This window comes from Aulostomus chinensis, chromosome 14 (genome assembly GCF_037954235.1).
Source record: "Aulostomus chinensis isolate RoL2024-O1b breed Wild chromosome 14, RoL_Achi_v1.0, whole genome shotgun sequence".
Lineage (NCBI taxonomy): Eukaryota > Metazoa > Chordata > Actinopteri > Syngnathiformes > Aulostomidae > Aulostomus > Aulostomus chinensis.
Genome location: NC_141333.1, coordinates 15,105,069 through 15,126,549, shown reverse-complemented (window position 1 = coordinate 15,126,549; position 21,481 = coordinate 15,105,069). Strand labels below are relative to the sequence as shown.

The following is a 21,481-nucleotide window of genomic DNA, read 5'->3' as shown; positions in this document are numbered from 1 at the left end:
TTTTGTTGACTCACCAAGCAGCTGTTTTATTTTGAAAGATTTCAACGGAAACTCTTTCCTCTCAAGGCCTTGACTCACGGGGTTCTTCGCCGTCAATAAAATGACATGGTTGAGTGACCTTTGCTGTCGAACAAATTTATTAAAAATAAAAATATAACAAAAGTAAAATTGGCTGAGTTGTCAGTTGAACTTTACTCAGCAGCTGAAGAGGCTGAATAGCAGAAGCAAGGCTTCATGGGAACTGAAGTAAGAACACCTTAGCTGCCTCCAGTGGGCCGTAGTTATCTTTTCCCCATACAAAGAGAAAAAGGCAAAACATACTGCATACCAACTCTACACAGAGAAATATTAATTAATATCTATATCTCTATCTCTATATCTATATATACACACACACACACACACACACACTGTATATAGCGTTCACTGCAACACAAATAAGAGACTACAGCATCTTACAGCCTTTATTTATTTTATTTGGGTGGATTTTCTTTAAAGGGAATTAAGAATTTATGTCCCCCTTAGAACATATTATATTGTACAGCTGAAGAATTGAGAATGGATAATAAGGAGACAGGACCTTCAAAAATCCATCATATGAGAGTATATTTCAGTGTCACAAGCCAAACTTGGTAAAATAACTCACTACAACTGAACCAGTAGAGAATTAAGACAGTGGGTTGCCTCTCAGTACGCTGCTTCACATGACCTGTTCTTAACACACTGAACCCCCCCCCCCCCCTCCATGCCCTCAAGAGTCAAGACTTTTGACTAGAACCCCTTTCCTTCCCCTGCGTTTAATAATTTAAAACATTCAACAATATCACTTTTTAATCATCCAAACTCGGAATAGATAAAAACACAATACAATCCAAAAAAAAAACCAAAACAAAAAAACGAGAATGGTCAAGTACACGTCTTTACAAAAAAAAGGGGGGGGGGCAAAAATGGAATGACAAGTTTTTGTGAGCATGTCCATAGAACAGAGAAAAGGGTAAATAAAAAAATTATACATTCTAAATCATGCGATATACAAATTTTTAATCAAACAGTATGCACAGGAAAAATCAGATCAGAATAAGGACAATGTATGAAGGGAGCACTGTCACTCTGTCATTGAAGGGAATTCATGCATACTTATTTTCTAATGACATTCCTGAAGTACAGGCGACTCGCTATGACTACTAGTGGAGAGGAGATTTACGGAATGGTTGAGCTGACCTTCAGGCCACTGATGTCATTGTCAACAACGGTAGACTGATGTGATGTCAGAGGGTGCTTATGAACAGAGACGCTACCGAGTCAGTTTTTAAGCTTGCTACCTCAAGGTTAACTCGTGACTTGAGACATGAATGACACCGACATAAAATACCTGTGCGTGATAAGAGGAGGCCATTTCCTTTATAATGACCATTTATGTTTAGTGCAACATGTCAATGCACGAAATAGTGGCAAGGCAGTTCACTGGGGGGGGGGCGGTCACTGGAGTTTAGTGGGTGCATGCCGGCTGTCACCCAGGTGCAGCTACTGTGAAGCAAACAGGCCTCGTCAGGAATGTCTTTCCTATGTCCCCTGTGTATTCTTGATTATATAGCAGGCTAGAATCTGGGGACAGAAGGACAGAAGGCCTGTTTACACCTCCCTGTTGGCAGCAGCGGGCACAAAGTTGGAGAAATCAGAATTGGGGGGGGGGGATTCTTAAGTGGTAGCCATACCGCCTGATGGACCACCTAAGGGTCTGTTTAGTGAGAACAACTTCAGCAAGCTGTTTTTGGTTTTTTTTGTTTAAATGGATCACCTGACATCCATAACCCAGTAGGAAAACCTTACAAGAGGCTGAATACTACTTCTTGTTCAGGCGAGAATAAGGGCCTTCAGCATCATAGCAACTTCACATGAAAGACGGCATCCTTCGGTGTACTTCGATGTACGACTGTCCTTTCCAGGAGTTGAGGAAGAGGCGGAGTCCTGACTGAAAACTCTCCTCTGGTAAAGCAGAATGCTCACATTAAATTGTACACTAGTAGTTTCTTCAATCATGTTCGGCTCTCATATTTTACAATTATTCTTTGATTCTTGGAGGAGTTGAAATCTTTCAAGTAGCTGGCTAAATTGCGGTTAAACACAGTTGGATTTGTGAGGAGAAATACAGGGGAAGGAGGTGGGGTTCTGCAATACTCGCAAAGAGCTGGAGGAACTGTGATGTTTAGGCCAAGCCAATCATCTACTGTAAAAATCCCCGTGGTGCCGCTCACATTAGTAGACCTGCTCCGAGACTTGACAAAGGACAGCAGGGCAGCCGTTGTGATGGACCAATGTCTCACATGTAGTTTTGGCTTAAAATCGGCACTATTCTCACAGCAGTCGCCCGGTGTGTGATCTTCACCAGGCACAAGGTCAGTGGAGTGAGACAAGTCAACTCGCCATTTTTCCAGCTATGACCAGTGTGAGAAATAAGACGGTCACATGGTTTCCGGGCCGACACAGGAGAGCAGCACTGTGGTGTTCAGTGAGGAGAAAGAATGGGACGAGACAAAGGCGCAGACAGGCTTTGAACAAAATTTAAGAAGGAAAAAAGAAAGAAAAAAGACAACAAAAGAGAGACAACAAAAACAAACCAAAGGAAACAAATGAAAACAGTAAAAACACAATTTATCCATCAACAGCAAAAGTCCAGTTCTCAACATTACATTACATGACTGTCACAGACTGAATTGCCGACAGAGGGGAGGAGAGGAGGCGAGGGGGGAGGAGGAGGAAGTACATCCAGAATCAAGAGTCAGAGGTGGGGGTGGTTGCCAGGGGTTCAGGACTAAAAAATGAAAGTGCATTGTAGCAAAGATGAAGCAAGAACACAGTGAGTCTGTAAAACAACATCAAGTATCAGGGAGTGACCACAGAGCTCAGAGTGCAGAGGGACAACAGAGAAGAAGGTGAGGAGGGGGAGGAGAGAGAAATCTTGCAAATCTCAGGACTAATAAATAGGGCGATACTGGACGTGCCAGCCGCAGTGTTTTGTAACATGATTATGTTGTGTTTCAGTGAGGGAAAGGGTGGCGTGGAAGGGTAGGGTGCACCCTGGGGCGACCCTGTACACAATCAGCACTGAGAGAAGGTCTGCTTGATCTCATCCAGCACATTCCCAAGAAGTGTTGGCTCGTCACATTTAGCGTCAATGGACACGGTCTGACCAGACTGAGGGGGGGAGAGAGAGAGAGAGAGAGAGAGAGAGAGAGAGAGAGAGAGAGTCAAGGTTACAACCTGAAAGTCCATCAGTGTTGGGATTTATAGCTGGTTCTACATTACTTATGAGGTGTTGGTTCACTCACAGTTTTGACCAGCAGACAGACGTGGTGACCCTGGATAGACCTGCTGTACATGGAGGCACAGGAGTCGATCCTCTCCACAACTAATCCCACAAGACGACAGAAGTTTAAGCATCACTCAAAACAACTGCATGCCCATACATTTTTATCCTTTTTATCATTTGATTTTCTTGAAAACCACATGGTTCCAGTGGGTTTACCGGATCGGCACTCTCTGAAGGTGTGTTCACGCCAAATAGATCCTGCGGCCAAATTTGCACGAATTTGACCGCGGGATCATTTGTTTGGATCTATTTGCGTCATTCGTGCAATCTTTTTTCCGTCGCGAGGAGAATTTATTCCGCCATTTCTTTCCATCATCAACCATGGCTGACATTACAACTGTTACTGGATTATACCTGTTGTGGAAGTCCCAGATACAGCGGATAACAAAATGCCATCAATTCTGGATCTATGGCATAATCCAGAGGTCCACACTGCTGGGTGAATTTCACTGCCTTCTCCAAGAGCTGCGCCTGGACGACGGCCGTTTCCAGCGGTACTTCAGGCTGACGAGGGCCCAAGTCACTGACCCGTTGGCGATGATATCACAGATGATCACCAAGTAGGTGCCAGGACTGTTGACGTCAGAATCTCAATGCTGACAGGCTCTCTCGACACAACGTCACGCAAATTTGTCGCTCAAGCTGAGTATTTTCATCTTGCACATCGTGCCGCCCGGCGAGTATACACACAAATTTGCATCTATTCGCCTCTCTACATAAGACTTTACAGGAAATCTTAACACACGAAAATTTTGGTTTGGTGTGAACACACCTTAAGAATCTTTCCATTCTGCTTGTGCTGTTGTTCAACTTCTATGGATTCTTTTTTTGTCATTTTTAGTTTCAGTTTTTTTGATACAAAAAACTAAAAGATAATAATAATAATAATAATAGAAGTCACAAGTTTATTTTCAAATATACTATCTACAGTATATTAATTAAATTCAACAGTAGCACCCCTGACAGGGTTGTTTGTTTCGCTGAAAATAAAAAAAAATGTACAGGGGGAAAAAAAAGAAGAAAAAAACAGAGTTTTTGCTACGTTGCCTGTCCTGGCATTGGTGTGTAAATAGCTGACGAGAAAATAAAAATTACAGCCTAGCAAAAGATCTAAAATGGTGGCCACAAAACACCGTCACTACCTTCCAGGCCACTTTTTATTATACTGTTTGTTGACCAACATTGAACGTGACATGCAACAGAAAAAAAACAAGCTAATGACAAACTACACAGTATAAGGAACAAGTCACCAATCAACTTTTTCAAATGTTTTTAAAAATCCAGGAGTACACGAGGATGAGCGGAGGTAGAAGGAAATATCAGACCCCGACTGAGAACAACAAACTTGGGTGGTAAAATGAATCTGATATGCTTGAGGTAAGCTAATATTGGAACAATGTAATCTCATAGCACACCCGAGGAGGCGAAGGGGCGACCTGAGATGAACTGGTATGAGTAAAGCTATTGGAAACTGTTTATTCCTGCATTTATATGTGTTTGCTCCAGTACTGCGTACTCGTATGTGAGATCTCTTATTGTCTGGATTGGAAATGTCGAAAAACAAACCAATGTCTAAGTTTTATTATATATTAGAAATGTAGTTGGTGAGATTAGCGTTGCAAGAGGTTCATGTGGCCTTAGTCTAAATAACTGTTTTTGCTAATTCCACTAATACCAGAGTTAAGCAATGCTACATGAGCCATCCCTTCTGAAGTGTTCAAAGTACATTCCTCCAACAGTTATCAAGTATTGGCAAACAGTACGATGTTGCATCCTGTGTGTGATGAAGCCCAACTATTTGACAGCACTTGAGCCAGATAGAGATTATTAAAGAGATTGTGTGTGTGTGTGTGTGTGTGTGTGTGTGTGTGTGTGTGTGTGTGTGTGTGTGTGTGTGTGTGTGTGTGCACGCGCGTACCAGAGAAGTGGTGATGGAAGCAGATCCTGGCCAGGAGGTGATGGAAGGGCATGTTGACTCCTTCCAGTCTGACAGAGCTGCCCTTCAGGTCGCCAGACTCCAGCAGCTTTGCAAACGCATCACTGTCAAAAAAAACAAACAAAATCATTTAATTGTTCCTAAACCAATATACCACAGTGAATAGAAATAACAGAATATCAACTACAAGCTGGTTTTAACTATATTTATAGCAGATATTCGTGGTGTCTTAAGCTTTAATACTGACGGTGCACCAATAAGTCAAATACTCTCTGAAGACACACGCGACATGTACCACAATCACCTGTAGCACGGAGTAGTAATTAGGTAGGAGGTGCAGGTAAAGTGCAGTTTGAAGTCCAGTTTCTCATGAGTCGAGGAGTCCTCGTTCTGTCAGAACACATCACAAATAATTGATCTTTTTAGCTCCAGTCCAGTCCAAAAAAAAAACCCAACAAAAAAAGCACATAAACCATGAAAGCTTGTAAAAAAAATAAAAGAAGTGTGTAAAAATCTACACTCTACTATAGGTACTGCTGTCAGTCTGTTGTCCTACCAACCTTGACAATGAAGGTGAGTGTTCCCTTCAGTTTCTGCGGCATTACGATGCTCTGTACGGTGAAGACAAACCTTGCTTCATTGGACACCCCTGAAACACAAGAGACACATTCATCAAGTTATCAGGTTCAAATTTAACTTTCCAAGCAGCTCCAGCACAAAACTTACAGCAAATGTAAGTTTTCCAATTACAAAATAAGAGATAACTTGATATTCACTAATTTAATACAAATTTAAGGATTACATTACATTTTGGAAGTTAAATCCAGAGCAGAAATTAGCAGGAAATCACTGACCGGGTGGAAGCTGGAAGGGGACGGTGAGGCCATCGTGTGGACCGGCCCCTTCTGGCCTCTGCAGCTTGGAGTTGAGCGAGTCCAGGACATTGAACTCCATTGATTTGAGGAAGCTGTCACACTTGTTTTCAAATATAACAGACACCACTACCTGACTCCCATCTTGCAGGTTCCCCTGGATGTCATAAACCTTTGTGATTAAAAAAAGAAATAATGCTTTTTACTCTTAATTTATGTGCACAAAGACATACTGTGCAAGGTTAAAGTTGTCTAAAACACCCCCTTGTGTTGTAAAAATCCAACGACAATTATTTATTCATTGCATACAGTGAACACATCAAGCTGCACCCAGCACCACACATCACTGCTTCCAAGAAACCAATTTGAGCACAGGGAGGAAAATCACAAGCACAGAGAGATTCTTAGAAAATGACGCAGCGCTGCTGTGCCACAGAAAAATAACATTTCTTACAGGGCTGGACTCTGAGGATCTCAGAGACGAGAGAAGAGAAACAAGAAGGTAGAAAGAGACACGTCTAGGTGAGCATTTACATAAAATTCTGTCTTTGACAAAACTTTTACAAATACCTGATCAGCATCCTCCATCATCTTTAAAGAGAAGGAGAAGAAAAGGATAAATCTGTACGCTCGGTTTTGTTTTTTTTAAAGCTGCAGTTGTCTCAGAAAATGTCAAGTTAAATGACACAAACATTAAAATTAGCATGATTCTCGCTCAAGGAAAATTAAGGTGTATACAAAAGAATTGAATATAGCCATTGTGATGTCATCACCGGTTTGAGGGCTTCCATTCTGAAACACGGAGTACAACCTTTTGGCCGTTAACATCTAGATTTGTTGTAACTTAAGCAAAGATGTCAGTGAATGTTAATTCTGTTTTCAACAGCCTGACACACTTTTGCCATGACCGTGGATGCAGGCCAGCTGTTGAGTGGCCAGACTTCCAGCCAGATTGTTCGAGGTTCTGAGTGAGGAGACACTAGACTGCATCTCTCGTCAGCATCAGCAAAATTAGAGGAAGTTATGATGTAGCTCTCCTTACTAAGACTCTGTGGTCAGAACTAGCTTGTCTGCCTTGGCTAGTTTGACTTTTAACGAATCCTTCTTCTCCTTGTAGCGTTTCCCAGTGTCACAGTAGTCACAGTACATCTCAGCAGCAGAGACATCGGGTAATCAAAGTAGTGACAAAATGTTTGGCTGACTGTCAAATTTAAAAGGGTGACAAGGACTTTTCATCCCCACAGGGTCTTTGTAGCTCTTCAATATGGTTTGTTTATTAAATGGATCTAAGTATCAAGTCTAAGTTCTTAGAATAACTTTTATTGCAGAGGCAAGAGGATGTAGTGACGCAGCAACAAAACTGCCTTGATTAAGGGCAAACCTCACGTGGCCAATCAGATAATTGGTTTCCAACGTTTGTCAAACGATTATATTGTGATCTACTGTTGCAAGCAAACCCATTTTTAAAAGTCAAGTCAGACTTATTTCTATAGCAGATTTAAAACATCAGCTGACCGAAGTGCTTCACAAGCATAAGCAAAAAAGACAAGACATCATTTTTCTCTATCACAGTGCGAATGAAGGGAAGTTAACAAGCTAAATCAGGTGGATACAGAATGGTTTGATACTGTAAGACGCACTCATGTTATGTAGTTTTTAAATCTAATTAGAAGCAACAATGGTTAAGAAGAACTATTATCTATGCCCCGTCGCCAGGTATATGTCCCTCCTTGAGCAGCATGTCAGCTGCCATGACTCACCATCTTGATATAGGAGTTCTCAGCCAGTAGGCAGTAATTGGACATGGGCTGAAAGGGGAGAAGAGCTTGGGTTAGATTAGGCTGCTAACTAGGCAACTGGAGCTGGTCATACATAGCTGATGCATAACAAGCAGGTGTAGGTGTGTGTGTGCGTCTCTTTCCCGGTCAATGGGTTTAGAGTGGCACTAGGAAGTCACAGATAAGAATGATGACATATTAGACTACCAACATTAAGCATCAAGTTATTTAAAGCCTTGAGGTCTGTGACTTATTTGATTTCAACGGTGCACTCGTTGCAGGAATTCTTCTAAAATGTTATATATTAAACTTTCAGAAAACAGCACCACATCGACTCATCTTGCTTATGGCTGAGGACCATGACTGACCGGCAGAGGCTCTTCTTCCTCCTCCACAGTGCCATTCTGCACTGAACCCTCTCCACCACCGTCACTGTGGTGGTGATGGTGATGATGCTTCTTCTTCTTTTTCTTCTCCTTCTCTTCTTTCTCCTTTTTTTGCTTCTTCTTCTTGTGTTTGGAGGACTTCTTGTTATTGAAAAGTCACAAGAAAGAAGAAGTCATCACAAACTCTTAACGCAAGACAAATATGAACTCATGAGATAATCAGACAGCGGCTGTCACCAACGGCAGTCATGAATCATGAGTACTTGTAATATTCCTCTAATGCTCTCAGCGCAGGTGGAATCTCTAACACTGCAGACAAAATTTCTTATGTGCAATTATCACATCATGAGTAGTGACTCACTGTCTCCTCCATCTCAACGTCTTTGGGCTCGTCAGGCTCTGAGTCAGGCGCTGTGACAGAGGCTGCCTCAGGCACTGGGGCTGCTTCTGTTACACTCACTGCTTCCTGTTCTCACACACACACACACACACAGACACACACCAACACACATTAGCCTCGAGCCAAACATAGCCTGGAACACATATAGTAGTGTTTGCCACATCTGTGTCAATAGAAGTAAAGTTAGTGTACTCCCTCGTCATTCATAATCTCTGTGACACCTGTGACACCAAATATATAAACCTCAGGTACTAAACCAAGAGCATCACACACCTGACTAGAACAAATAAGCTAAATAACAATAAAAAAAAAACAACTGTTACATCTGAACTTATCTGTAAACTTGTAGCATTTTGCTGGATCTGACTCGTGACAGCCTATCTAATTTATAAGCACCGTTATTATAATGAGAAAACTAATCTTCCCTAAGACATGATGAGACATGTTTTCAAACTCTCACAAGGACATGTTAAGACATGTTTTTTTTTTTTTTAATGATTCTAGGTCAAAGGGCTTTGACTTTGTGGCTGATAGCTCACATGATAAACAACTGAATACCTTGAAGCTAGAAGTTACAATTTCTGATTGAGAAGTCTGTCTGTTCTGTTTGAAGCTCAAACCAGCAACCAGTTAATTTGCAACAAAACATTGGAAACATGGGAAAACAGTGAAGTCACCAATTCACATGTGATTTCTCCCTCTAAAAAGGAACACACCAACCTTTCAGGTTTTTTGCTGCTCTCCACAGAGCCAGTCAGCAAAATAGACTTTCTGTCTGTGTGTGTTCAGTAGAGAGGTGAGATCCACAGTGATTAGCTAACTGCTAGCAGGTTAGTATTCCCCTGTCTTGCCTGATCTGCTTACAAAAAAGGAAGGTTCTCCTCAAGTTCAAATAGATGGGACTCAATTTATATAGTTCATTTCTACCTTCACGGCACTCAAAGCGCTTTACAGTGTCATCTCATTCATCCATTCACACACACACACACACACACACACACACACACTCACGGTGAAGGCTGCCATGCAAGGCACCAACCAACTCATCAGGAGCAATGATAGGTTCAGTATCTTGCTCAGGGATACTTTGACATAATCACCAGGGGTGAGGATCGAACCAGCGACCCTTCGGTTGCTGGACGGTCACTCTACCTCTGAGCCACACAGCCCACTTAGATAGATCAGGGTCTTGGTAATCCTCCTCCTCCTCCTCCTCCTCCTCCTCTCAGACAAAAACGGCTATGATTAGCAGTTGTTTTTTTGAATCATTTGCGACCTTTTTGTCTTGTGTGTTTTGGCCAGCATTTTAATGTGCTGCACCAATTCCCTACATGCTAAGCTACTATATTATAAATGAAAAAAACTGTTTTATTGCAGTTAAATTAAATTAGAAAAATGAAAATAACTTAAAGCAGGCAAGACCTTTATGTTTGCTGTGTGGTATTATTACTTTTACAATTAACAGTTACCATTTGTACTTCCAAGAAAAACTGCTACATCCTTCGTCTCCACACGTGTGTGTACAAGGGACAGAAGGGTATCTATCTTCTTGCCAGGCCCTGGGGATGATGGAAAATTATCTGATTTGCAAAATGCTGGTGTGTTCCTTAAACTTGTACAAAAGGAGTTGTGTCAATATTTACAAGGGAAATTAGTTTAAATGTTGTGAATCACTTTGTAAGCGCTACTTAAAATTATACATTCATTCAATTTTACATTGAGAACTAATACATTTGAGTTAATTCCTTCCTGCGTCATCACATATTAGGAAATCTTTATTGTAAATCGTAAATCATTTATGTCTGTATTTGCCATTGCTGTCAGACTGCGAGATTGCATTGCACGTTATTGCCAACAACTGTAAATCAGCTAAATGTTTTCCATTTCCAAGTCTACAGTTGTGACACTGCGAAAGGTCGACAATGACAACAAAGATAAGAACGCCACATGTGACTGGAAACAAGTCAACAAACACGTATGGTGATTCAACAGGAACCAATGAAACGGTCTCAGCCAACATTTCATGGAAAGCTCAGGCCACATAAAACACACTTATTAACATCACGATCATAAACACAAGAGTAACATCATCGACTGTCACCTCAAGAATGACCAAACATCCAGAGAGCACAAGAAACCTGAGGAAGAGAAAGCCTGGCACTGTGAGACAAACACACGTACAAACACACACATGCTAGAAAACGTGAAGGCTGGTGAATGAGAGAGGAAAGTGTTGTGAGACCTGTGAAAAGGAGGTAAGTTGTGTCAAATAGATGAGGTGTGGAAGATGAGAAGAAGAAGCAACAACAAAAAAAAAACTATTATGACAAGTACATCAATCAAATGTGGAGTTATGAAAGGGGTATGATTTCAATGATGAGACGAGGGGGAGAAGGAGAGAGAGGGGTGGGACTCAACCTGGGTGTTAGAGGGCACTGGAGCATTTGAGAGCCAGAAATCCAGATCCGATACCTAGAAGAGGAAGGGAGGGAGACGAGTGCCAGGAGGTGAGAGGGTGAGGGATAAATAGGATTCTGTAGCTTTTTACGATTCATGAAAATGAATACAGAGATTACGCTGTTCAATTTCATGAATAAATCAAGGATTTGGTAAAACAAGACACAGCTCAAAGCAAACTGATACTTCACCACTATAGCTGATTGAAAGAGTAGCTGGGAAGAATAAATGGATGTGTTGGGTCAATGTAAGGCCGAGCAATATGGTCTGAAAATAATACAGCAACAATTTTAGGCTATACATCACCATATACATGAGGATATTTTGAAATTTCATCCAAAAAGCACTTAATAAATGCTGGATTTAACACTTTCAATTGACCCTTGATGTCTGTGCAACATACACAGGTCTGAATTGAAACTGTTTATGTTCACTTGTGGTTCTTTTAGAACAACTTTTAACTTGCATGCAGGTTTAACTGAAGTAGAAGCCTTTTTTTCCTCTCTTATGCAATGCCTAGGGAGGGGAGACAGGGTTCTAGAAATACTGGAGAAGAGATGCAGAAATCACCGTGGATTTCACAGAAAAAACAAATTATGTAACGCAACAATAATCAATATAAGCAGTATTTACTAAATCCTTTGGATATAATCATATCTCTTTTCAAGTTAATGATCTGTATTAATGAACTATATCTAACTGAGATAACTACATCTCATGGTATTATTGCGACACAATGATGGGGAATTTTAGATCTACTTGTTTAATTTCATTTTATTTTGTACCTAAGATACACACTGTTGCTAGGTAGAAAACTGCTTTGTGCCACCTTTCTCTAAACAGCATACCTCAGCAGTGGTGGAAGTGGGAGGTGGTGCCACATCACTGGTTTCTTCTGATTGGATCACAGGCTCATCTGCCTGACCCCCAAGAAGATCCACCCCCTTTTCTTCATGTTTGTGTTTTTTCTTTTTCTTCTCTTCTTTGCCCTTCTGCAAAAGGAAGAAGAATAAATTCAGCTCTGCATCGGTTAAGGTCAGGAATCACGACCACTGATTTGTCATGTCAGCTACTTGTTGTCCTCCATTTATTCGAACTGCTCCATTAATTTGATTATACTGGTTTAAAGAGACAATCTCATCAGGAGGACAGAAGGGAGGGAGCATGGTTTCCAAGAAGACAGAGTAAGAATGCTAGTGATATTAAAAAAGGAATTTGAGCCTCACCTTCCTATCCCTGTCTTTATCCTTCTTCTTCTCCCTCTTTTCTTTGCCGTTTTTCTTCTTGGGCTCCTGCGAAGTGCCACTCTCTACATCACCATCTTCTGCAGGGCTCTTTGGAGCCTCTGATGCACGGTGCGACCTAACTGGCAGCTTCTCGCTGTCTGCAAGAGGCCTGGGCAAACAGCAATGCAAAGATAAACAATCTTTAAATGAGACTTCAAGACTCACCTGTTGTCAATGCAACAATGTGAGCATTATCTTATAGCTTCCTCTATGTTAGAGAAGGTGAGCAAGGGTTGTGAGGTGCAGCAATCCAAGAATTCAAGCGCATATTTTGCATTGAGCAGCAGCAGCAGCAGCAGCAGCCACAACTCATCCAATGCACTGAGTTAAGCCATTCCTCAGGCCAGGCCCTTTGGTAGCAAATATACACACTGCTGCCCCCCGTGGGCCAGTCATAATAGTCAGCTTTTAAGATGCATTGAGTTTTCAGTGTGAATAGTTATCTCTTACAGTTCATCTTTATTCTACTGTCAGGCTTGCATTCAAATGTAGCTCAAAGGTGGTCATGAACTATGAGGAAGAAAACATGGCAATTATTTCTGTGTGTGCTTCTCTAACTTTATACTATAATAGTCAAACAACGGTTTACAACACTTACACCATATTTGGACCCGGAAAACATAAAATTGAGCATTTAACACAATATACAACCACATTACATACCATGATGTTTCCATTCAGAGAGTGAAACAATAATTAACTGTCCTCCGTTTTTGCTTCAATACTTTTTAAGTAACTATTGAGGGCCTTGGCCGATTACAGTTAAATTAAAAAAAAAAAAATCAGTGCAGAAATATAATAGCAATAGGAAACAAAGACAACTTCCTTCATAAGGAAAACTGTTGTTCTAGTCAATCCAGAAGTTCAAAAATCAGCTCCTACTTTATTTTGCTTAATTTTAGAACATTTGAAATGAAATTTAAACTATTATCAAATGTTTTGAGTTGGAACATTTTAGCAACCAGAACACATCTCCACTTTTACAAATGGTTTGTCTAAAACCTGGGTTTGACAAAATAGAATAATTTGAGCTGAATTAGATTACAGTGGTGTGTGGGCACATGTACTTGTTATTCCCCTCAAGTGCAGGCCAGGGGCAACTACATCTACTCTCCAACTCGGTGAGGGAGAATTAAGAGGCAAAGCAAGTCAACAGAGCTCAGCTGAGAAGATTCCTCGAAAAATGGGAGCGAAAGATAAACGCACCCCTTCAGCTGAGGTGAGAAAATGGTTTTCGGAACCTATTTCAAGAGACAGGCTGTGAAAGTTTAAGTCTTGAGAACATCAGCAGCAGTGAGTTAAATGAGATTTTTCTACATAAGGCTTTTGTATATCAAAGAGATATCAGCTGGGCAGCAGCACCCTCTACTGATACAAAACACATTATCACAGATCAACCATAACTTTTCATTTGAAATTTGGTTGCAGTGCGGCACTTTTCTACGATTTGAAGATAACCGATTTTGACAACATAGATGACAGAGAGGAATGGGCACATTTTAACCTAATATTTGCTTTAATACTGAGAACCCTGGACTAGCGTCTAGTACCTGAAAGCAACACTGCAAGCTCAGAGTTTCTTGGCTGCTGAGCTCAAACAGCATAGTGAAGAAAAAGATGTAGCGCTGCAAGCTGCACCACCGTCCTTATTAACAAGTCAGTGTATCATAAAAGTAATGTTGCCTTAAGAGGACTTTCCATACATCATCAGTTATAAAATGGCAGAGTCATTCAACAGTAACTGCAGTAGGCTGCTGATATTGTCAAGCTAAGAAGTTAAAGAAGAATGGTAAGTAAGGGGGGCAGAATAGATAATATACTACTTATTTACACAGAGCTCTAGACTGAAACAAAATGGTCAAGTAAAACATTTTTGGGAGCATGCAAGTTAAAGTCTCAATTTGTGCAAGTGCATTGTTATTACTACCATTTTGGTCAAATGTGAGATGAAATCAGCCCTCTTTTCCTTCACTGGTACAGCCTCTCCCTCTCCCATCCTGCACTCTCCTCTGTTTTGTGTATCCGGCCACGGCTGCATCATGTTAACGCTCTGTCTGCCGTGACCTGAACATTACACAATGCAGCCCCGCCCTGTGTAAAATCGTGGTTAGACAGCTCAGATATATCTATCACTATGTTGTACACAGTGCAGGGTGCACATCATCATCCAGTAAAATAATGTGCAAATATCAAGTTTCAAGGCACTGTCAATGCTTCACTAAGTATGGAACCAAAGACGGCTATTTATTAGCATACAAGGTCATTGTTAAAAACCATGCTGCTGTAACCCAAAAAAGGGTGCTACTAAATTATGTGCTACTTCTGGTTGCACTGGGGCTACCAAGTTTCTCAGTGAGCAGCACCAGTGTTCCTGTGGGGAAGTTAGTCTAGAGCCCTGTTTACATTTGAGGAACATATATAAGGAGACACAAGGAATGAAGAGCCAGAAGGTTGTTGCAGCTACTGCAGATTCAAAATGAAGAAAGTAAGGAGCAGCGATGTTAGTGAGAGGAGCGAGACAGGAAGGAGAAAAAGAGGAAGATAGAGAGGCAATCCACGGAGTCAGAGCCCAGGTCCGATGGCTGGGGTGCTACTCACCTGCGCCCAGCCATTTCCACCAAGCTGCCCAGTCAAAGAGGCAGTAATGGGTGTGTGTATGCAGAGGAAAGAGGAAGCAGAAAGCAGAACGCCATGAGAATATGTGAGTGGGGAAAAGCCAAAGTCATCATCTGTGGCCAGAAAGCCCAAGATAAGCCAAACAGCAATTATTCGGGATGTGGGAAATATCCAGAATAAAAGAAATTGTTATACAACCATTAACTTTAAAAGACTGACTTCTGAGCTCAATCATAAAATGAGTGGTTTCTATATAATCTGTAATGTGGTACTTGATTCAAAACTCATTTGTATGGTCGAGCACATGTGAGATTAAGATCAAGACAAGACTCACTTGTCCAGGTCGATGTCCAGAGCTTTGTGAGGGTCGTTGGGGTCTTTATCATCATCATCACTGGGTAAGGCATTCTAACGGAAAGATAATCAAGCACATAAGATTAGGAACTTCATAGGTAAATCTATAACCGCGACACCTCCAACATGTGAAGACATCTGCCAAGATATTGACTTCCAGAAGGAGTGGAGAAACAACAGTGGGAGCAATAATTGTGGCAATTAACTCTGACCAAGATCCATGTTTACTCAACTGAAATTATTATGCTTGGATCAATTTTGCTCTTGGATCAATAAGGTCAGAGTGATGTGTAAACAATTCATCAGAGGATTTAAACAATCCACTGAATAAGACTGTCCTTTAACATTTGGACTCTGTTTTTTTACTGGATGCATTTCTACAGACGACGAACAATAATGCCCCCCCCCCCCCCCCCCCCCCAAAATGAACCTCCAAATCCACTACAAACACTGCCTACAAATTGTTAATTCAAAGTTAATTCCAGACATATATACAATGAGACTGGGTACTGCAGCAAATAGTACTGGCTGAAACATATGTATATGGAGTCACTAAATTCCAAACAATTCTAATTCCTCGCACGTATGTCCTCTTGCTGTGCACTTACCTCTGGCATCTCCTCAGTAACAATGTCAACCATGTGCGCAGGTGTGATGTCCTCCTCGCTCTCCGGCCCTGAATCATGTTTCTTCCCTCGTCCGCTGCGCTTTTCTTTCCTCTTTTTCTTCTCCTTCTTCTTTTTCTCCGCCCTCTCCTTCTGACGACGTTCCTCCTCAAGCTTCACGTACTGGTCGGACATGGGCAGACCTGTGCGAACAAATCAAGGTGTGCTTTACAAGACAGCTACTGAAACAAATTAAGCATCAACTTACCCATAAAGTAGTTAATAAGCCTCCTTATCTGTATTGCATTATGTAATGTGTTCTGCTAAGATGTAAATGAATATTTTATTCTGGAGTCATAAATTTAAAAGAAATATTTGGACAGTGTGTCCCACCTGGGACTTTGAGAGGCACACTAAGGTCAATCTGCACGACTGGGATGTGCTCCACTCCTGGGGCATCCTGGTACACCTACACAGAGGAGGCATTCATTTAAAACTTCAAACACACAACGCTGATATCACAAAAAGTCAAAACTACACTTGGCAGTATTTATATTTCTAGGCTACTACTTTTTAAATAGAGATCTGATGCAGCACAGTGACAAATTAGAGCTTAAAGAGCTGATAAGAAGACCTTCTGAGAGGACGGGGAAGCCTTTATGTAGAACGGGTTGTTGGCTTGCTCCTGCTTCCTGGCTTCTCTCCTCTGCGAGTTGAGAAAAACAGCAACATGAATTAATCAGTGAGGGCACAGCCTGCCTAAGGTATAGCTATACAACCTGGAAGCCAGACTTACTCACAGGAGAACTAGGATTTATTAAGTATGCAGTTCATACATTTTATAACTTTTTTTTCCATCTTAGATGAATGTCAGGGTGATTTTCAGCAACAAACATCATTAGGGTTAACTGAAATGATGTAAAATAGAAGTAAATAACAACTGAAACTACAGCACATGGACTAAAAAAACATTTCAATTCATTCAAACAAAAATCAAAATATTGCAGTATTATTTAACATTCAGTGCTGCATGTCGGAAAATATGCATGAAACAACACTGCTGAATCAATTCATTAATGCAAAAATCATCGACCAGCATACCCGCGCAAGCTCCTTCTCATCCACTTCTGTGTGACGGGGGCGGGAGTGTTTGGGCTCCTCCTTGGTAAAAATAGCCTTGGGCTGCTCATCCTCAGACTCGCTCTCAGATGGAGGCTCGTTGATCCAGGCATCCAAGTCCAGACTAAACAAATACACAATCATTGAGCAAGACTCAGAGACTGACTTGAAAGGAATTCTAGTATCCTGAATGGTGTTTCTAATATTTGGTAGATCTCTTTTAAATGAACCATCTCTACAGATTATAAATTACAAAATCCAAGCAGAACTCAATATATCACTGACTGACGTATAACTAATGTGTCACTGCTGCAAATTAAAGCCCACTAAATGACTTCTAACACTGAATTCACAACTTTGAATCAATTTGAATAAAAATTTAACCCAGGTGGGGTAGAGGGAGGGATTATTCAAGACTGTTGGATGAAAGAACTTTATCAAAAAATGCTGGTCTTAATGATTATGGGAGTTCCTAATGTACTCACCCTTCAGGAACAGGCACTTTCTTCTGTGCCTTTGGAGCCACAGGGTTGAGTTCTCCAGCAAACAGTGCACTAACTTCCTCTGCTACTTCTACATCCTTCTGCTGTAGTTTCTGGATGTACTTGACCAGTTGCAGGATGCAAGATGCCTGCAAACATGACAAAAGGTGAGACCGATATACGACTATTGGCATCGTATTTATCAGACGTGTGTTCATTGCGATGTGTTGAATGGAAAATAGAGAGACAAATGTCCAAAATGTGGTCTTGCTCTGTCTTACCCTCTCCTGCACCTCCAGGTTGGCACTCTGGACAAACAACGGAAGGCGGTCTATCATCAGCTGGCTGGTTTCTTGTGCGGTTGTGCTGTCTGTGTTCCCCTCTTGGCTCTTGAGCACAGTGGCAAACAGCTTAGCTGCATTCTGCACATAGACTGCCTGGATATGACCTGGTAGAGTGGCCACCTTCGGCCGCAGCATGGCCTCCAGGGTCTGCATCGGGTTCTCCAGGTGCCTTTAGTGAAGAGAAAAGATTGACTTTATTCCAAAAGTGGTACTTTTGGAACAAAAGTTCCAATCATGCACAGTATCTACGATTAATATGTCATAATACATAATGTATCGATATATTAAAAGGTTGGGTCAATCAACAAACATACTCAGAGAACTCGCCACAGATCCAGGCTGCAGCGTACAAAACTTCACAGATGCCGTTTCGTTGCATGTTTCCAGTCAACAGGTGGGCGTTGTCCAGCAGAGTGGCCATCTGGGCCACAGCAAAGGCCCGGATGGCTTTGACCCGAATGGCAACATCCAACATCTGGGAGGCGATGAGGTGGCCATGCCTCGTGCCTTCTAATCGGGTCAGCTCCACCAGGATACTGATGTACCTATCAAGTACGTAAGGATGAATATCATATATCCTGTTAAATGGGCAAAATTCAAGAGTGACACTTGAGATGGTGTGGAGTTAAACGGACCATTCGAAGTTGGTGATGTACTGGTAGTTGCTCTGGCTACAGATGTCGATGATCTTGGTGAGCAGCTCATCCCTGTACGTGGTTCCTTCTGCTTTGTCCACATGCAGCATCAGCTTCTTCACAATCTCCATCAAGTTCTTTTTGGATACCTATAGGGAGCCGGCATGGAGACAATGAGAATATGATCAGAAACCCTTTTTTCCCCCACAAACAGAAAAGCAATAATTCCTCAGAAGTTTTAATATTTGGAGAGAAAAATCTAGTTTTGTGCAGTAAAAAAAACTCCAAGCTGCAAGTGAACTTCGACATTTGCCGGTAACTATTAAGAGAGAGAGAGAAAAAAAAAAGAGCATTTCTACAAAAACCAAAAAGTTATGACATCATAAAATCATCAGTATTTTTCCCAGCAATTCAGTAAAAACCAGTCTTTGCTCCTCACCATGCCGTAAAGTAGATCCAGAGCTCTCAACCGGATGGACTCGTCCTTGTCATCCAGACACTGGAGGATGAGGTCCTTATGACTCTGCACTGACTTGGGGTGGGTCTTGAGGATTTTTGACATAGCCAACAGGCCCAGGTACTTCACTATATGAACACACCCACACACAGTGCTAAGAATAGTTGTAAATACATACACACCCAGCAAGTAAAAAATAAATCTATCTTCTATCGCCTGATTTTAACAACTAAGTTCAAAGTAATTGAATGGTTATGGTTATTCAAGGAAATATTATAATTACAATTTCTGCATTTAACTGCTCTTACAAAATAATTACAATATCAGTTTGTAGAGAACACAGAACACTACACTCTATGGAAGATATCCAGATGGAAATACATGCATCCATGCAATGATTTTCACAAATCATATAAATGACAAACCGCGATCACAAAGGAAAGTTACTTAAACAAAATCTGAACAATGGAGAGGACACACACAGGACAGGACAGGACAGGACAGGACAGGACAGGACAGGACAGGACACACAAGAACAGCAGTTTCGTTCCGTTTTATCCTCCATCTTAACCTGCTGAAATCTGCTGAATCACAGCAATCTGATGATGATCTAATCTGGCAGGGAAGAACGTCTCACATATTCCTGGATCAACAGGGGGCATGTATGGCTGTAGGGATGGGCTGTATCCAATTCATGACACCTTTAGACCTTCCTCATTGCATGGCGTTTTACTAAACGGTAAAACACCCAATGTCAGAACATTAGGTACCCACTATTACACTGTTACAACATGTTGCTGGAAAGCAACGTTTTTTGAGATTCAGTTCATAAATGTTAGCAACAATCAAAAAATCCACAGGATATACTGACTAATGTTGCATTTCAAATTAGCTGGCAAATGTAACAAAAATTCCGGCTGTACTCTGACCTTTTGATTGACACCTGATTTGAGTCATAGCTGTGTGTACCACTACATCTCTAAAGATCAAGCCGGTTGGAAAAGATTACGCTGATGACTGAAGCTTTGTACGGCCGTTTTCAAACACTGATATGAACTGTATTAGCACCCAACAATAAGTAACTGTGCCTTCGGGTTGAGGTGAGGCCAATCGATGCAGCGATGACTCCCAAGATGATTCACTCCAGCTGCAAAGGACGTTAACTTTGAACTACTTTGAGATCCACTTGTCCTCATAGCACAAGTGACAACAGTTGAAGCTCAGTGAAACACGGAACACAATTAAGCTTTGTACAACTTTTGGTCTTAATTTCAAAGTTAACATTTTGAAGGATGCTTACTACACTTCCGCCTTTTATCAATGCCTTCCCAATATTCCTGTCTTCATTAAAAAAAAAACGCTTGTGAAAAAACTGTGCTTTTTAACCTTTAGGAAAGGTTGACTTTCACCTACTTTACTCATCAAACCACTGGAATATGTACCAACTAGAGCCAATAAGAACAGCAGGGAAAGGAAAAACGAAACCTTAAACCACAGGGTCACATTCTACTCTAGTCACACCAGGTCTACAATCTACACTCAGCTATCTATTTATTTATGATCCAGATAACTCGAATGGCTGGCAACAGCATTAGCTTACCCCTCAATGTACTAAAGAACATATTCATAGAAGAGCTAAAATTGATTAGAGTAAATGGGAACTTTTACCCCTTTTCAGACTGAAGCAGCAACTGCTAAGTTGATGATTTAGAGTAGATACGATTTAATTTCATGGCATTCGATGGAGTCTCTTGGATGGGAATGGGAAAGTAATTAAGTTCAAGTTATCCAGAGTCAGGAGGTCTACATTATGGTCATCTAAAAGGGCGGACTGTTCCATAGTCAGAAACACGCAGACAATGAGAAAATGACACACTGCAGGCATTGACAGAGGGCTCACAGTTCTGGTCCGAGTCTTCTATCAGGATTCGCAGTTTCTGGACACAGAGCTGTGGAAGAGAGAGAGAGAGAGAGAGAGAGAAGGGAAGAGGTATTAGGGACACGGGAAACATTTCCACACCAGTTTGTAATGCAAGCACACAAAAAAGAAAATGAAAAAAAAATGTGAGGGACAAAGGTGGGGAATATTTGATGGTACAAAATGGCTTTTGAATAAGTAAACTGAAAGGCAAGAAAAGAGCATCATGCATTTACTAGCCTGTCTTGATGGTTGTTGTGAAAAGGGAATGTAAAGAGCGAAAGACTCAAGAACACAAAGAAACAGGTGAAAGCATGCATTGTGATTCAACTGGAGTGGAAAAGTTTAGATTCAACATGTGACTACAAGAGGACAAAGGAGTGGAAATCCCAGCCTTACCTGGATACTAGCACTGTGGTTCGGCATTCCAGAAGACAAGGAAATCAACACTGCAATGCCGGACAAA

The 21,481-nt window shown here is 41.3% G+C and overlaps 1 protein-coding gene across 5 annotated transcripts in view; it reads right to left on the bottom strand.

The window, feature by feature from the left end:
- Positions 1-462: 462 nt before the first annotated feature.
- Positions 463-21,481, bottom strand: part of ap3d1 (adaptor related protein complex 3 subunit delta 1) — a 28,673-nt gene continuing 7,654 nt past the window's right edge. Inside the window, exons 10-35 of one of the 5 annotated variants that reach the window (XM_086223536.1) lie at positions 21,415-21,464; positions 20,998-21,046; positions 19,080-19,225; positions 18,641-18,789; positions 18,320-18,550; positions 17,943-18,174; positions 17,665-17,810; positions 17,162-17,303; positions 16,695-16,766; positions 16,454-16,529; positions 16,064-16,263; positions 15,436-15,509; positions 15,084-15,107; positions 12,426-12,594; positions 12,048-12,191; positions 11,161-11,214; positions 8,704-8,808; positions 8,325-8,483; positions 7,939-7,986; positions 6,749-6,769; positions 6,161-6,350; positions 5,867-5,955; positions 5,611-5,696; positions 5,289-5,410; positions 3,330-3,409; positions 463-3,195 (exon numbers count right to left, since the gene is read on the bottom strand). In XM_086223536.1, coding sequence (XP_086079662.1) covers positions 3,100-3,195; positions 3,330-3,409; positions 5,289-5,410; positions 5,611-5,696; positions 5,867-5,955; positions 6,161-6,350; positions 6,749-6,769; positions 7,939-7,986; positions 8,325-8,483; positions 8,704-8,808; positions 11,161-11,214; positions 12,048-12,191; positions 12,426-12,594; positions 15,084-15,107; positions 15,436-15,509; positions 16,064-16,263; positions 16,454-16,529; positions 16,695-16,766; positions 17,162-17,303; positions 17,665-17,810; positions 17,943-18,174; positions 18,320-18,550; positions 18,641-18,789; positions 19,080-19,225; positions 20,998-21,046; positions 21,415-21,464 — 2,954 coding nt within the window. In that variant the 3' untranslated portion in view covers positions 463-3,099. The remainder of the gene's footprint in view (positions 3,196-3,329; positions 3,410-5,288; positions 5,411-5,610; positions 5,697-5,866; positions 5,956-6,160; positions 6,351-6,748; positions 6,770-7,938; positions 7,987-8,324; positions 8,484-8,703; positions 8,809-11,160; positions 11,215-12,047; positions 12,192-12,425; positions 12,595-15,083; positions 15,108-15,435; positions 15,510-16,063; positions 16,264-16,453; positions 16,530-16,694; positions 16,767-17,161; positions 17,304-17,664; positions 17,811-17,942; positions 18,175-18,319; positions 18,551-18,640; positions 18,790-19,079; positions 19,226-20,997; positions 21,047-21,414; positions 21,465-21,481) is intronic. The other 4 variants (XM_086223537.1, XM_086223539.1, XM_086223538.1 and 1 more) reach the window with 4 other exon arrangements.